This window comes from Puma concolor, chromosome C2 (assembly GCF_028749965.1).
Source record: "Puma concolor isolate L17-30 chromosome C2, mPumCon1.1.hap2, whole genome shotgun sequence".
NCBI classification, from domain to species: Eukaryota; Metazoa; Chordata; class Mammalia; order Carnivora; family Felidae; genus Puma; species Puma concolor.
Window position 1 is genome coordinate 64,914,795 of NC_141675.1, and position 17,877 is coordinate 64,932,671.

A 17,877-nucleotide genomic window follows, 5' to 3' on the forward strand; every position below is an offset into this window, starting at 1 on the left:
CAGGACTTGCCCCAAGTCCGTAATTGTCAGGTCCCTAAGGTGGTCTGAGCAAAGACCGTTGCCATTTCTCTCCTGGACTACAGCAAAAGTGTGCCAAGTGGTCTCTAGAACCAGTGTTTAATTCCTCTTCTACACTATTACCAGAATGATGCCTTTTAGAAAACAAATTGGATTAAAATCCTCACGCTTAAAAATTGTCAGTGGTTCCCAGTGTTCACAGGACTAAGTGCAAACTCCTTAGCAGCTCAGCCAGCACCCTTCACAGTTTTCCCCTGAACCATCTTTTGGGGGCCATCTCCACCCGCCATTCCAAAGGATGCTATGCTTCAGATCCACACAACCTCCACCCTCCTCCAAAGTTGCTGTGCACTCTCACCCTTCTATGCCTTGGTCCTAGCTATCCCTCTGCCGAAAACATTTGCCTATCTCCATCTGGTCAACTCCAGCACTAAGCCCCAGGCCAGCCTTCTCTTAGGTGAAGCTTTGTAGGCTCAGTTATTGCCCTGCCTCAGGGCTCCCTCCTTCTTCACAGCCTCCTGCTATCTTAATGCTCATCACTCAGTTTTCCCCAATCTGTTGTCTTCCATAGGACTTCCTTACTCTATCTCGTTCCAGAGTAGGGGCTGCTTCTCAGTCATCTTTATATATGCACAGCCTAGTTTGGTACCTGTCACAGAGTGGGTGCTCACTAAATAGATCTAGAATGAATGAGTGAATAAGTTAATGAGTGAATGGCTGGGTGGTTAAATGAATTAATGAACAAAGGAACTAAGCACTAGAAGGTCCCAGGTTGCTTCTCATTTCACTATATCCCCCTTTGTTTGCACATGAATTATTTTATAAACCTATTAGTACAGTTTTCATTTAAGCATGTGGCAGCTCTTGAATTAGATCAGAAGCTTCTATAGGACATGTGCATCTTCTGCTTATGCTTTTCACTCTCTCAGATCTGGACATATCAGCACTGGTTCAGTTTCTGATGCTCTCTTTTGCAATATACTGGCATGACAAGAATTTTCTTCACAAGATGAGGGAAGTTACAACGAAGGTTTTATTTCAAAGGTAGTGTGGTAATAAGATGTTATCCTAGACAGCCATAGAAAAGAAATAACCTGGTTTATTTTCTTGCCGACAGTAGAAAACATTCAAGGCTCCAACTCTTTAGATGTTTAAATGAGAGCCTGTATTTTAGTGTTCAGAACCTTCAAAAGAATATTATTTTCTTGCATAAAACATGAAAATATGGGCTCAATGGAAACACTATTTTCAGTCTCTCTCATGTCTTCATCAAACTTTCAGAAATATTTTCTGAAGGAATATAGTACTATTTTAAGCTTGAATTTATTCACATAAGTGCTTATAAAGTATTCAACCAAAGAAACAGCTCTTAAGTATGAAACTTTCTTTTATTCCCGGTAACTGAGTAGAGAGACAAAATGTGACTATAAAGGCCAAGATTAAGCTCCTCCGCGCACACGAGAATAAACATCACAGACGTGATACTGACCATCATATACTTTATCTTTTTTAAGTTTATTTATTTAGAGAGAGAGAGGGAGAGAGAAAACGAGCAGGGGAGGGTCAGAGAGAGAGGGGGAGGGAGAAAATCCCAAGCAGGCTCCACACTGCCAGCACAGAGTCCGATGCAGGGCTCAAACTTGAGAACTGTGAGATCATGACTCGAGCCAAAATCAAGAGTTGGACACTTAACCAACTGAGTGACCCAGGCACCCCCACATACCTCATCTATCGACCCTAGATCAATGGTTCTCAACTAAGAAGGACTCTGCCCTCAGGGGGACATTTGGCAATGTCTGAAGACATTATCACAGACTAGGAGCCTACTTGGCATCTAATCCGTAAAAGCCAGGGCTGCTGATGGTGCTAACCATCCCACAATGCACAGAACAACCTCCCATAACAAAGAGAATTATCTGGTCTAAAATATCAATAGTGCTCAGATTGGGAAAGCATGCTGTAGAATTATAGATTTCCACATCACTAATACAAAAGAGTAGAAGAGGATGGGTTCATATTCCTAATTCTTCTTCCCTCCCCCGCAAAATCTAGAATGAGGAGGAAATAAATTATGATGATATTTTCACAGCTTAGATGTGAAAGGTAGCATTTGGAAGGAAACAGGACAGGGAAAAATAAGGAGTATTTCAACAACTAAGTTCTTAGAAGGAAAACAGATTCAAGACAGGTTCATTTCCACTGCAGTCAATTCTGGCATCTGCAGTGGGTTTTAACTGTCCAGGCAGATGGGTAACTGGAACTAAAGTCAAACTATCAAGCATATACCAACTCCAAGAGAACAACTTCTCAAGAGCTAAATGAGTTTTCGGTACAAGATTTCCAGTGGCTCTGTGAAGCATCATAGCTCTCATGGAGATTTGTAAAGGGGGCCAAAAAGCTGAAATCTGATGTATCTCCAAAAAAGCTGAACAGGCCTAGTCAATACCAAGGACATTTTAATAGTAATAGGCAAATGGAACTCTTCCAGCTTCAAAGGGACAATCCAGAACAATATTCACTGAACCTGGTGACTGAAATGCCAAATGAGGAAGGCACCCAAGGAAGATTATTTTCTCTCACTTGTACAATTGTGTTTGCACTGCAAAATAATCTTTACTGAAATGAATATTTGAGTGTCTACTTCCAACTGGAAAGACAAACCAAAATTGTTATAACTAAATATTTTAAGGATATATTTGGATGCCAAGTTTTTTGAAAAGACCTTTCACTGAAGGCTATTCCAGTTAATTGGTTGAGACTCTGGCCAGACCATCTACAGGTACTGCTGGTTTTCATAACGTATGATTCTGGAACAGCACAACTGTTTTACGTTTCTAAACAGAGAGGCCTCCGAACCAAATCCCCCTAGACAAATACTAACCACCAATCCGTGATAAAAATCTCTTCTTGTGCCTCTTCCATTGCATTTGCCACATCTTCAAAATATCCTTTGGCATTAACGTACCTGAAAAACAAGGGTTTTGTGTGTGTGTCATTTATTTTTGTTTTACAGAAAGAAAGAAAGCAAACATATCTTACGGCAAAGTGAAAGACCGAAGCCACTGCCTGAGTTTCTACAAAGCTGCCAGTTTACTTTGCATAACTGAAAACCAAGGATTGAAAATACCATCTTCTGTCTACTAACTAGCAGGAAGCACAGTAAGTAGACGGAAGCAAGCGACCCGATTCTGCCGAGAGCACAACAAATTGGTCTCATCATCACATGAGTCAGATGAATTCTCTCATCCTGTTGAACTCACACCATTGTTCTTCTGAGACTGAAAACAGACCAGTTTCCAATCCATGGGCAGAAAACCACGCAATGCTTTTTATTTAAAAGAAATATCTAGCAAGTAAATTCTCGTCCTTAGATTATGGCTAATAACTTAAATAAACATTTTCTTTGCATCATTAAAAAATGTAGGACGTTAAGCTTTTAAAGCCAAACTTCAAAATCTAAAGCTAGCTGTCTCAAGCTCACTGTAAAAATCTTAAAAATAAAAGTTGGAAAACTAATCTATGCTCAGGTAGTCCTATAAAGAAAGGCCCTTGTTAAGTATAATGCATATTACCTTACCACAGCCTCAAAAATTGATTCCAGATGAATTTACACCTACTATTATATTAGATACTATGACTACCTCAACAGTCTTAGAGCAAAATGATCTTACCATTTGGCTAATGTATTCTCTTGGATAGCAGCATAGGACCCGAATCGATGGTCTTTAAGAAAGTTGGTACCATATTTCTGGATGAATTCTTCTATAGCCCCTCCCCACCACCGAGCATGTCTATAGCTGTTGCATTTTAAAATAAGAGTCCTTCAAAGAAAAGCAAAATGTGGAAAAGAATGATCACTCTGTGTTTTGTCTCTTTAAAAAAAAATTAACAATTAAACACATGCCATTTTGTTGAAAATTTTAAGCAAAGAGTACCTTACTTTTATCAAAAAAGCAGACTTCTGAACATTTTCAGCAAGCTTTTAAACTGTATATATAGAGCAATATATGGCAATATAGCAAAAATAAATTTTCAGGTTATTTACTCACTCCTTCATGCTAACATGCATAAAGGTATTTACTATGACATAGAACTGTACCAGACTGTGAGGGGGATAATCTTGAACCTTTTACCATCAGAGAAAATCAGGAAGGTCAACATCTTTTCACATACATACATGCACAGACACACAAAACACATGCCAATGTGTATTAGCAAGGATGTGCGTGTGTGTGTGTGTGTATGTATACACATATATAGTCAATGTGTGAAAAAGAGAAAAATTTATAATATATTCATATACATGAGGCCGAATGTATATATAGAGAAAATGACAACACGTATTACATAACTATAGCCTTCCAGAAAGAAACATTTATCAACACACACACTCACTAATAAAATCTATAGTAAATGTATGCTTGAGTATCCTTTCAAGAGATCTTTCTTAAAATCTATGTGTAAATAGAATTTTTATAAATCAAATCACATTTTTATGTTAACTAAAGGATATCAACTTATAAAGCTTTGTTTCTTAAAAATGTGAAACTATTTGGGGCGCCTGGGTGGCGCAGTCGGTTAAGCGTCCGACTTCAGCCAGGTCACGATCTCGCGGTCCGTGAGTTCGAGCCCCGCGTCAGGCTCTGGGCTGATGGCTCGGAGCTTGGAGCCTGTTTCCGATGCTGTATCTCCCTCTCTCTCTGCCCCTCCCCCGTTCATGCTCTGTTTCTCTCTGTCCCAAAAATAAAAAAATAAAAAAAAATAAAAAAAAAAAAAAACATTGAAAAAAAAAATGTGAAACTATCACTCCTTAGCTTATCTGTTTGGTAAACTGGTACCATTGAGTAGTTAATTTTATTAATAGGCATACATTTTGTTAAAACAAACACAAATCAATACATGCGATTATTTATTCTGTTGCACACTGAATATTTAATTCTTAAAAATTCATATAAAGAAAAGTAGTTTCATTATTTTTGACCAAAGATGAGTTCTAAATAACAATGTTCTAACATTTAAATTATTTTACCTCCTCCTTCACTTAAGGTTGGGAGAAAAACTTTGTTTTTGAGAGAAATCTTTTTAAAATACTTGAAATTTCTACCTTGAGAGATTATCAATTCGGAGCCCATATTTTGTCTCTGTCTCCTTCTTCCCCACCTTGATTTTGAATTCTTTATCTACCAGCAGGACGAAGGCAATGGCACCACTGTCTGGTTTCATATACAGTAAAAAGGAATCTTTCACTATCAACCACCTGTAAGAAGGTAATAAGTATTTTAGAGTTGTATTGAATTACTGAAACAAAAACAACAAATTATGACAAGCTAGGTAAACATTCCAGCAGACTGTAGATACAATATTGTTTTTTTTTTTTACACAGAGGATTTCTTTTTTTAAAAATCACCATGAAACAACAACAAAAACTAATAAGAAGTCTATCATAGTTTCCTAAGAAGGACTCGGACCAAACAACTCAAAGTAATTCATTAGCTTTTTATACACTAACGGCAAAGCCTGAAAGAATGTCCCCAACATCGGCAGGTGATGCTTGCAGGATGTACAGCAGGAGCCCAAGCTGTTGGAAAAATGGAAATGCACTGGAAAAATGTTTACTAAAATAAACTATCATGAAAGAGGTAAATAAGCCTCTCAGTAGATAAAAATTATCCTTTGAAAATAACCCAATGAGCATTTAATACTCCACATATTCTGTTTTTCATTTCAAATTACTTGTGGTTTGGGGCGCCTGGGTGGCTCAGTCAGGTAAGCGTCTGACTCTTGGTTTCGGCTCAGCTCATGATCTCACAGTTTGCGAGTTCGAGCCTCGCATCAGGCTCCACGCAGATAGCTCAAAACTTGGTTAGGATTCTCTCTCTCCCTGTCTCTCTGCCCCGCCCCTGCTTGTGCTCTCTCTCTCTCTCTCTCTCTCAAAAACAAATAAACACAAAAAATTCAAATTACCTGTGGTTTTAAGCACTATTCATAAATGATATTCAATAGGACATGATCTCTCCAAAGTATGTATGTATTCAATTTGATATATATTTGAGAGTTTCGTAGTGGAAAAATACAGTGATAAGCTGGGAGTTAGGGCAGAGGTGGAAACAGCACAGAGGTTTCCAGAGAGCTTACTAGGCTAGTGGGGTGCAAACAAGGTACTAGAAAATGAAAAGGTAATGGGTGTAAGGAGGAGGGAGTCCTTAGTTCTAAGAGAAAGGGCTAGAGGCACTCTCCCAAAGACGTGGATCGCAGCAAGGCCAGAAAGGATCCTATTAAATAAAGCCCAAAGCAGGGTGGCAAGGTGTGCATCCCACACTGAGGGAAGAGTTGGAAAAGGCACTGAGGTGTGGAAATGCAGCACGTGTTGGAAGAGAGTTTGGTGAGGCCAGGGTCTCAGAGGACAGTAAAGAAAAATGGGCAAATGAGTGGAGAAAGGGGAAAATGGACAAAGGCCATATTGAGGAGGGTCTGATGGAAATGCTCAGGAGGCTGATTTTATATCATTGAACCAGTGTTTCCTAAACCTGCTTTGCTATCAGAGTATCTGGAGATGTTTGTTCAAAAAAATAATAGATTCCCAAGCCCCACCACAGATCCATTAAAAAGGCCTAACAATCTGTGTTTAAAAAAAGAAAAAAAAACAAGAAACAAAAAACAAAAACAAAAACAAAAAAAAAACACACCACCAGGGTTCTTATTAAATAAGAGAATCCTCATGCCCAGGCAAGAAATAGGATGATAATATCATTATAACTATGTTTCAGAAAGAAAGGTATGAAGGATAAAGAGAGATGTAATGTGCAGGTTAGCAAGCTACTAGAATAACATAAAATAATTCTTCTACTTGGCTGTGAATATGCATCACGTGGGTATCCTGTTAAAATGCAGATTCTGTGGCTACAAATTCTTTGTCTTATCAAAATGACAAGAAATAACAAGTGTTGGTGAGGATGTGGAGAAAAGGGACCCCTGGAGCACTACTAATGGGACTGTAAATTGGTGCAGCCACTCTGGAAAACGGTATGGAGATTCCTCTAAAAAATAAAAACAGAAATACCAAATGATCCAGCATTTCCACTTCTAGGTATTTGCCTGAAGAAAGCAAAAACACTAATTCGAAAAGATGTCTGCACCCCAAGTTTACTGCAGCATTATTTACAATAGCTGAGATATGGAAGGAACTTAAGTGTCTATCAATGAAAGAATAAAGAAAATGTGGTGGATTATTATTACTCAGCCATAAAAAAGGGATCCTGCAATTTGCGACAACATGGATGGAACTAGAGAGGATATTACACTAAGTGGTAGAAGTCAGAGAAAGACAAATACCATATGATTTCACTTATATGTGAAATCTAAAAAAACCCAAACAATCAAAATAGAAATAGACTCATAAATACAGAGAACAAGCTGTTAGTTACCAGAGCAAGGAGGGGTGGAAGGACACGAAAAATAGGTGAAGGGGATTAAGAGGTACCAACTTCAAGTTATAAAATAAATAAGTCATAGGGATGCAAAATACAGCATAAGGCGTATAGTCAATAATATTGTAATAACTTTGCATGGTGACAGATGGCAACTATATGGGGTGCCTGGGTGGCTCGGTCAGTTAAGCATCCAACTCTTGATTTCGGTTCAGGTCATGATCTCACAATCTGTGAAACTGAGCCCCACACTGGGCTCTGCGCTGACAGCACAGAACCTGCTTGGGATTCTCTCTCTCCCTCTCTCTCTGTCCCTCTCCTACTCACATTGTCTCTGTCTTTCTCAAAATAAATAAATAAACTTTAAATAAAGTGAATGCAAATGGCAACTGTCTCACACTGCATACACCACCGTATAATCACGTTTACTTGCAATTGTATACTGATCAAATAAATCAGTTCATAACCGAATAAAATATCAATGGGCATATTATACCAAACATTAGACAAAGTAAAGCACATTATGGAACAGGAGAGGCCAGAACACTGGAACACAGGTTAAACAATGCTGTAAATCTATAGTAAATTGTTACTGAACTTGCTAACCACATTATGATTTAGTGGCTTTATAATATGGGATTTAATACAGACAAATCTACATTAGTCTCCACGTAGTTTCATTTCATTTGTGTTTTAATATAGGCTGACTCCTACCCAATAAAAGTGGGTGGGATGGATCTTGGATAATGTACAGTAAAGGGCATACACGTGATATGGTTAAAAAAAAAGGATAAGCATCAAGGTCACAGAAAGCAAATACCGAACCACAACATCAACATTATTATGGTGATGGCATGCCAGGGTGGGTCTGAGCTTCCCGGTTTTTCTTACCCAGTGAATAAATTAAAGAAATAAAAAGGTATCCCTCAAAAATTAAATTCCAAAGAAGTTTCTCATGTGGGACCTAAGAGAAGGCAACTGAATAGTATAATGGATAACGTTTTCAATAACTGTCAGCAAATGCAGAAATTATACACTTTATAAGAATTCTCATAGCACTGCTCAATAAAAATGCCCAGGCCATGATATAAACAAGGACTCAGTGGTTCTGAGGGCCTGAGTTATGAGTGCAGACATGTAGCTTGCCTGTCGATAAAACTCGGTTAGCGATAAAAGAGAGTGGATGGATCACATATCTGTTAAAGTTCCTTCTTTAAAGGCAGTCCCTTGTCCTGGCTTGACTCGTGGTACAAGTTAGCGGGCACATGGCATGCCACAGGCCCACGGGACTGCTGTGCTATGCTGATGACTGGGAAGGAGCCACAGAGGCTTTGAACCCTGAGGCTGTCAGGTTTGCCAATCTGAGAAGAAAGACCTGCAGCAGACCCGTGAACCTGTCTACCTGGAAGTCCAGAATATGCAAATGGCATCAGAGCTGGCTCTCGCCAGAGCTCCACGCCACAGACAAGAGTGTGGGATGACGATGGGACGACCCCTATCCAGGTGTACCAGCTCCCATGGTCAGCATGACAAAACACATCTCAGAAATGCTTCTGGGAGCAGAGGCTGGTGGCACAACCACCAGGGCAAAGGCTGCAAAACACATCCATAGGAACAGGCCACCAGGTACCACTGTGCAGATGTAGCCTGCACCAGGATACCCCGGGGAAGGGGGGCTCCGAGGTAGGCTGTGTCTTCCTGCAGAAATGGGTACTTTTCTTTAATTTGCAGAGGCTCTGTACAGGCTGTAAACAGCGTTCCTCAGCAATGGCAATGACAGCTGGTGGACTGCAGGGCCAGAGCCCTGGTCAGCGCTGGGGGTGCCACACGTGTGCAGGCATCCTACGTGCATTCCTCCCCTACCCCTCCGAGAGGCGGCAGCCTGGAAATAGAGAACTGCGTAGCAGTGACAGCTGGATTTTGAACGCTGAGTGCAAAAGATAATAATTTCTATTCTGGTAACAAATTCTCTTTAATAGTCATTAGATATCAGGGTAAATTGACTCCTGGCCTTTATACAAAGCTCTTCTTAATTATGCCATTCATTAAAACTCTCCTGATTTCTTTCCTTTCTCTTTCGTCAACCGATTTTTTTCCTCAATAGGAGGATATGCAGCAAGAAAGGAGTTCGTCAGGCAGCCTTTGGGAGTCCGATCCCAGCTCCCTGGGCTCTGATCCCAGCTCTGCCACCCGCCTGACTGTGTGAACTTGGGTAACTGAGCCTGAGGTCTAAATCCATACAATGGGGATAACAGCAGTGCGCAGCTCAGACACGTTTGTGAGAAGTAACAGATGATTCACCTACGTAGCTCAGCACCGTGCCTCCCACCAATAAATATGCACTTTTACAAACATTCTTGTTCCAAAGTAGGTGAGATCATAGTCTGTTCTAACAAGATGCCTCCTGCCTGGGCCACTACTTGCTGGGGCTTTAAAATGTGGCCAAACCACAGGAACCAGCCATGACCTTCTCAGCCTCACCTTCTACCGTTCCCTCCCACCTCCTAGGTCTGGCTGTTCCTCAGACTTGCCAAGGTTATTCTTTGGGCCTTCTACATTTGTTATCCCTCTGCCTACATATGATTTCTTCTAGATCCTCCAATGGGCAGTCCTTTCCTGTTACTCAACTCCCTGCTTCAACATTTCTCCACAGGGAGGCCTTCCCAAGCTACTCAATCTTAAAAAGCTGTCCCCGAGCCAGCCCAGCCCACCCCAGTCCACTGCTCCATCATGTTTAGCTTCCTCCTAACACTTACCTCAAATTATTTCTCTGCTTCGTTAGTGTCCGTTGAATTCTTGGTATAGCTCAAAGTTCAGCAAAATAAGTCCTACATTTATTTCGTAAAATCTATACCTCTCCCTCTCTTCAGACATTATTTGAGATAAGAAGATTCTCATCTACTCCACTACCAGATGCAGAGGAGTTGCTCCATAGATAAGCTGTTAAAGCAGATGTTTTAAGTTGTGGGAAGAAATGTTTGCCCTGTTTGTCTTTCTTTCTTTTTCTTTTTACTTGTCCCTGAGAGAAGGTCGTCGTGAGACTTGATTGCAAGTTTAATTGCCCGGTTTGCTTTATCTGGTTTGTCAATATAGCATAAATGAGAAAGTGGTCAGAATGCTTTTTATGGGTCTAAATATAAAAAAGAGCAAGTTAGGAGCGCATCATCCTTAAAAGTAACTCCTATTTAGATACCAATAGCTTCTACCATGAGAAAATCTCTCAACTAATTTTGTCAGCTCTATCTTATCATTTTATTTGGTACTGATATTTTATATCCCACAAATGTGATTCAGGAAATACTTATTAATGGAGGAACCAAGGCTTCAATCTTCATGGAAAGATTTACACAATTTTAAAATGATGACACATTTCATTCCAGGGTGGATCATATCTCTTTAGATTGGATTAAATCAGGCTTCAACCAAGACAAAGTTTAAGATGTAAGGGAGGTATATTCTTTTATATAATCAAGTCTGGGCCCCATCTTTTCTGGCTGCCCTTTCTCATGGAGGTGACAACTCCAACAGCAGTTCCTTGACATCTGGAACTAAAGTCACCCTCTCCCATCCTCAAGTCCGTCACCATCCCGTTGCCTTCGTTTTCCTTCAAAGCTCCGGCCCCCTGCTGCATAGATACTGTTTACACGGCCTGTCCACTTTGTCACTGCCTTCACTGCTCCTCTGGTAATGCTCTGTGGGGGCATGCTCTCTTACAAGAGCTAGAGCACATCCAGGCCAACATTAGGCACTCACTAAATGACTGCATGGACCAGACCAAGGCTTCTATTTCCTGAGTAGATCTCTCAGGTTGGGCTGGCCCATGCGTCCACTCTGAGAAAAGGATGTGAGTAAAAGTGGTTTATAAAAGGGGCATCTTAGGGAGTTGTTAGGAGCCCTGGCATGGAAGGACGGGAAGGTAGAGCAAGAAAGGAGCCATCAAGGATGTGTCGTGTTTTGTTGTGTCTGCATGTACTTTACTGTGGGCAGCTGGGCTACAAACCTGCCAGGGGACTCCGGAGACAGTGCAGGGCTTGCTGCAGTGTCACGCCAGCAGAGGGTGGAGGGGACCGGACTCCTGCCAGCTCTTGGCTAACGGCTGCTTCTGGGGGCTGTGAACGCTTCCACTCTGCTCTGCACGCAGACCCTAACTGCCCGGAGTGTCTTCAAAGATTCCCAAGGGCTTGCCCTCTGCAACCTTGAGGTTGGCCCCAGCCAAAGCTGGTGAGTGGGGAGGACTGCTCAGGAGGAATCTGTACCAGGGCCCCCTACTGGGCGATTATGCAAGTTACAGCAGTTTATTTGAAAACAAGTGTTTTCTAGTATATTACTTCCTTTTTTATTTTAGTACAATCATTTAATCAGAACATCAGAAATCTTCCATTTTTTTCTAATCTCTTGATCTTTCCCTTGTAACTTCTTCCATCCTTTCAAAACTGAGAAAATAAGAGCCTGACTTAGCAGTATTTTTTGTTGGTAGTGTAAATATGTATAAAAGTAAATGTTAGGGCTTATATATTTTTAATATACACTTAGCTCAATTTCATAATTACACATGAGCTCATAGATCTTTTTCAAAATTGGGGAAATAATATATAGTTCTTAATATTTTTCCAAAACTCCAGTAAATTATTATTGTAACCAGTAACTATTGTCTATTATATCCAAAACATTGTGATAAATGCTTTGAGAACACAAAGCAGAATCAGATGAGAATACTGACCCACAGGAGTCTTTGGTTGGGTAGGGTATGAATTAAAGTTCTCTTTCTATATCACACTTACCATAATACACATCCTCACAAATGTAGATCTAAAATGATCATCCCTGAAGTCTGACCAATTTTTCTTTTCTTTTTTTAGTTTATTTTTTTAAGTATACAGTTCAGTGGCTTTTTAGTGTATTCATAAAGTTGTGCACCATCACCATTAATATCTAATTTCAGAATATTATCACTCCCCCAAAAGAAACCCCATATCCATTAGCAGTCACTTTCTACTGTCCGTTCGTCCCAGCCCCTGGAAGCCACTCACAGACTCTATCTCTAAAGATTTGTTTGTTCTGGACATTGCATATGAATGGAATCATACAATATGTGGCCTTTCATGTCTGGCTTTCTTCACCTAGCATAATGTTTTCAAGATTCATTCATAATATAGCATGTATTAGTACTTCTCTTTTTTTCCACTAAAAATTTTTAGACATCTATTCACATACTTTAAAACCCTTTAAAATTGTATTTATTCACCAGTTTGTAATATATTCAAAAAGGTTGTACAACTATATATTTTCATCAACCCAGAAAGAAACCCCATATCCATTAATCTTCTTCACTCCTTTGTATGGCCACAAAATATTCCACTGTATGCATAAACCACGTTCTATTTATTTTTTTTTTTTTAATTTTTTTTTTCAACGTTTATTTATTTTTGGGACAGAGAGAGACAGAGCATGAACGGGCGAGGGGCAGAGAGAGAGGGAGACACAGAATCGGAAACAGGCTCCAGGCTCTGAGCCATCAGCCCAGAGCCCGACGCGGGGCTCGAACTCACGGACCGCAAGATCGTGACCTGGCTGAAGTCGGACGCTTAACCGACTGCGCCACCCAGGCGCCCCAAACCACGTTCTATTTAACCATACATCAGGTGATGGACATTTGGGTTGTCCCTACCTTTTGGCTCTTCTGAATAATGCTGCTATGAACATTCATCTGCAAGTTTTGATACAGACATATTTTTTTCAATGCTTTTGGGTAAATACCTAGAGTTACCATATGCCCCAGTAATCTCACTTCCTATGTTTAATATTTTGAGGAACTGCTGCACTGTTTTCTGCAGTGGCTGCACCATTTTATATTTCTACCAGCAATGTGGGAGTATTCCAATTTCCCTACATCTTTGTCAACACTTGTTCTTGTGCATCTTTCTCGTGAGAGCCATCCTTCTGGGTATGAAGTTGAACCTCGCTCAGGTTTTGATTTACATTCCCCTAAGGACTAGTGATGTTGAGATATCTACTTGTGCTCATTGGCCACTTGTATGTGTCCTTTGGCCGAACAGTTGTGGACTTCTGTGGCCCACCAGGTCTTTATGTATATAATAAAGTTTGCACACTCTACCTACAAGTCCACGTTTGAGTTTTAATGGTTAAATGGATGCTGAAGACTGGAACGTAAAATAATTTAAAATTTGCTCTGCTGTGACTTTCAAAGGATATATAATTGATTCATAATTGAAAACTAGTAGGTGAAAACTTCCCAAATACCCAGTCTATTAAAACGAATACACAAAGCTGCCAAGTCCTACCTTTTTGACCAGCGGTAGCAGGCTCTTCCCTGACCACAGCAATTCAAGCCTGGTATTCTGTGTCCCCCGGATCTCTTCATTATCATACCTTCTCTGAAAGACACATCAAGTTAACCCGGCATCTTCAAATTTCCAACTCACACTTAGCTGATACAGCCCCGCAACTTGGGACTAAATAAACTGTTACATAACTTTCCTCCCCACCCTTTCCTCCTTCACTCTCAAATTGCTTAATGTCACATTCGCTAGTTTGGATATTCTAGCAGCTGATCTCTAAAAGCACTTGGTCGGATTGAAGCCAGCAACATTCTCTTACTCACACTGCAGACCTTAAGCATCCTTGCTTCTGGCTCCAAATGCTGACTGTACCCTCTAGTCATTGTGACAAGCTGAAAAAGACCCCAGACATTGCCAAATGCCTGCAAAGGAATGGTTCAGCTCACATTGAGACCACTGGAGGTGCTCGCCCACATGTTCCCAGGGATTTCTGCATCTTTTCACCTACAGTTCTAGGACCAAGTCATACCAAAGGAGTAGAGCACAGCTATGAGAGCTTTGGAAAGAGAAATATCTTGATTTTGAAAGATAGGACAAGAAATAATGATAATAATGGCTTGGGGCGCCTGGGTGGCTCAGAGGTTAAGCAACCAACTCTTGACTTCAGCTCAGGTCATGATCTCATGGTTCATGAGATCGAGCTCTGTGTGGATGCCTGCACTGACAGCTCAGAGCCTGCTTAGGATGCTTTCTCTCCCTCTCTGTCTTCCCCCAGTTATGATCTCAATCTCTCTCTCTCTCAAAAGTAAATAAACATTAAAAAAATACTAATGGGGGCGCCTGGGTGGCGCAGTCGGTTAAGCGTCCGACTTCAGCCAGGTCACGATCTCGCGGTCCGGGAGTTCGAGCCCCGCGTCAGGCTCTGGGCTGATGGCTCAGAGCCTGGAGCCTGCTTCCGATTCTGTGTCTCCCTCTCTCTCTGCCCCTCCCCCGTTCATCCTCTGTCTCTCTCTGTCCCAAAAATAAATAAACGTTGAAAAAAAAAATTAAAAAAAAAATACTAATGGCTTAATCAAAGAAAAAAATTAAAAGAATTACTAACAATGCTCTTAACTCAAGAAGCTAAGTAGGCTCTATATAAATAACATCAAGCTCTCTCATTATGAAGGAAAATAATAAGTAAATTCCAATCTTGTTACCTAACAAATTTTACACAGTATTATTTTTAATCATGAAAATGAGTGAGAAATAGCTAACTTTTGTAACTTGTTAAAAGAAGGGATCTGGCATATTTGATTTTTTTTTTTCAATTCACATACATGATACTAGTTTCAGGTATACAACACATTGATTCAATATGTGTATATATTGCAAAATGATCAGCACGGCAAGTCTAGTTAACCTCCATCGCCACATGCAGTTCTACATTTTTTCCTTGTGATGAGGACTTTTCAGATCTGTTCTCTTGCCACTTTCCAATATACAATAGTGTGTATTTATTTCTAATGCTTTCTCCCGTATTTCATATTTGCCGCCTGTATTAAACATTCCTACTACTGGGCCAGAGGAAATCTGGGCTGTAATAAGAGAGTGGAGCAGTTGATTCCCTTGTTCAACATAGCAAGGTACCACTGTGTATAAACAGAGTCCCTGAGAGGCTCTGACTCTGTTGAGGAGAAAAGAAGGTAGCAGGAAAGCCAGGTAGGCTCTGTCACCATGGCATGCTGGCAAATCAAATGGTAATGCTTATCAACTTTCACACTTCTCTTTAAGATGCAACACGGAACTTACATGCCCTTTGGTCCCAAATCATGGATGAAAGACAGCTGGCTTATGTCAAGGAATTCTGTCTGAAAAGAGGCCAGAAATTCATACTTTAGAAAGTCAGAAGGAAAAAAGATAAACGTACACATTTGGAAAAAAAAACATGCATTAGATATCGCTATGTGTAAACACATCTGGGGGACTACACAGAACAATGGCATTGCCCTGTTTTCGCCTCTGCGAGAGAACAGATCAGAAGTGTGTACATAATTCAAACACAACCTAGAAAGTGATGTCTGCTCTCACACGTAGAGACAGAATGTTCAAGAAAGTTGAGGAGAGAGGATTTACTCCCAAAACTCTTCTGTGTTTTCTTTGCTGGGGAAGGGGGACTGTGTCACATAGTGTGCACACAAATAATAGCGGTGTGTGAAGGCGGCAATGTTGGGGCCAGCTTCTGAAAGGTGGGCTAGACTTGGCATGTGGAAGTGGGAGATGAAGGGGGAAGCAAAACAGGGAAGGTGTAAAGAGCTCTTGGGATGTACATTTGGGCTAGAGTGAGGAAGATGAAGATAGTTACGTGAAATTAAATGGCAGAGTAGGTTGAGGCGAGTTTGGGGAGGTCTTTCAACATCAGGAATACCAGAATATTTTAATACAAATGAAATAAAATGATTTTATGTAACAATAATATAAAAATAATTCTATTTTTATTGAGTAGCAAAGGAAGAGAATTTTAGGCCCATCTTTCCTATACAAATTATAAGATAAAAACTACAAATATTATAATAATGACACCAATAGCTAACATTTACTAAGTACTTAATATCTATCTGTTGGCCCCCTACTAAGCATTTTTCACACACTGTCTCAAATCTCTCTGAAATAGGTGCTATTTTTCCCATTGTACAGAAGACGAAACTGAGGATTAGAACAGGAATAGGCAAACTTACTCTGCAAAGAGTCAACAAAAAATTTAGGCTCTGTGAATCATATACTTTAACTATTGTAGCATAAAAGCATCCATAGACAATACATAAATGAATAAGCATGACCGCATTACATTAAAACTTAATTTATGCATACTAAAATACAAAATTTAATATAATTTTTATGTCACAAAATATTACTCTTTTTAAATTTTTTTCAAACATTTAAAATGTAAAAACTATTCTTAGCTCATGGACCATACAAAAACAGGCAGTGAGCTTGATTTGGTCCATGGGTCATAGTTTAAAAGCCCCAGGTGTAGAGGGGCACCTGGGTGGCTCAGTTGGTTGAGCATCCAACTCATGCTCATCCAACTTATGACTCAGGTCATGATCTCACAGTTCTTGAGTTCGAGCCCTGCATCAGGCTCTGTGCTAACAGCTGAGCCTGGAGCCTGCTTCAGATTCTGTGTCTCCCTCTCTCTGCCCCTCTCCCACTCACACTCTGTCTGTCTGTCTCTCTCAAAAATAAACATTAATTTTTTTTTTTTTTTTTTTTTTTTAGAAACCCCTAGTGTGGAGAAAGACATTAATTGTCCAGGGGCACCTGGGTGGCTCAGTCAGTTGAGTGTCTGACTTCAGCTCAGGTCATGATCTCACAGTTTGTGAGATTGAGCCCCACATCAGGCACTCTGCTGTCAGCACAGAGCCCGTTTTGGATCTTCTGTCCCCTTCTCTCTCTGCCCCTTTTCTGCTTGTGCTCTATCTGTCTCAAAAAAAATAAATAAACTTAAAAAAAAGAAGCTAAATAAACTGTCCAATATCAATAATTAGCAAGGGATAGACTCAGAATTAGGTCAGACTAGTCAGTTTCCTCAAAACAAAGCTGCAAAAGCTGTAAGCCATTCCCCATGAGTGTTAGATGAAAACATGAAAGTGCAGAGGGGAAAACCAAGAACATTACGTGATTCTCAGCACACGCAGGAGTTTTATCTCATGTATTCCTTGCAACAACTAGAGTTACACATTATTTTGCTCCCAAATTACAGTATTTTCTTTAAAAGCAGCCACAGTAAGCCCAGATCTACCAGAGGTTGCAAACCATGCAGTAACAGCATTAACAGAAAATTCAAAGTCAAAAAAGATATGCTCCCGGGGCCAAGAAGCAGAGGGGAGACCAGACACGGAAAACACTCCATATCCACAAAGTTCTGTGGGAAGAACCACAACAATTACATGTCAAAGTAGTTATGGAGGAAAGGGGACTACTTCCTTGCTGATGTGACACTTCAGACAAAATGGCATTTGATCTAGGCTTGTAAACAGGATTAATAAAATGAAACATAACAGTTTTCCTTTAAAGTTTTGTATATGTGATGGAAAATAATCTAATATTACCTCGGAAGAAAAAAATTACAAATCTTTCACTGCTGTCGGTCT

General features: G+C 40.2%; 1 protein-coding gene across 7 annotated transcripts in view; it reads right to left on the bottom strand.

The window, feature by feature from the left end:
* Nucleotides 1-17,877, bottom strand: part of PLD1 (phospholipase D1) — a 208,849-nt gene that overhangs the window by 100,146 nt on the left and 90,826 nt on the right. For 6 of the 7 annotated variants that reach the window (XM_025914090.2, XM_086674719.1, XM_086674722.1 and 3 more), the window contains 5 exons: nucleotides 15,536-15,594; nucleotides 13,748-13,840; nucleotides 5,123-5,275; nucleotides 3,690-3,839; nucleotides 2,900-2,983 (listed from right to left, as the gene is read on the bottom strand). In XM_025914090.2, coding sequence (XP_025769875.1) covers nucleotides 2,900-2,983; nucleotides 3,690-3,839; nucleotides 5,123-5,275; nucleotides 13,748-13,840; nucleotides 15,536-15,594 — 539 coding nt within the window. The remainder of the gene's footprint in view (nucleotides 1-2,899; nucleotides 2,984-3,689; nucleotides 3,840-5,122; nucleotides 5,276-13,747; nucleotides 13,841-15,535; nucleotides 15,595-17,877) is intronic. The other variant, XM_086674720.1, reaches the window with a different exon arrangement.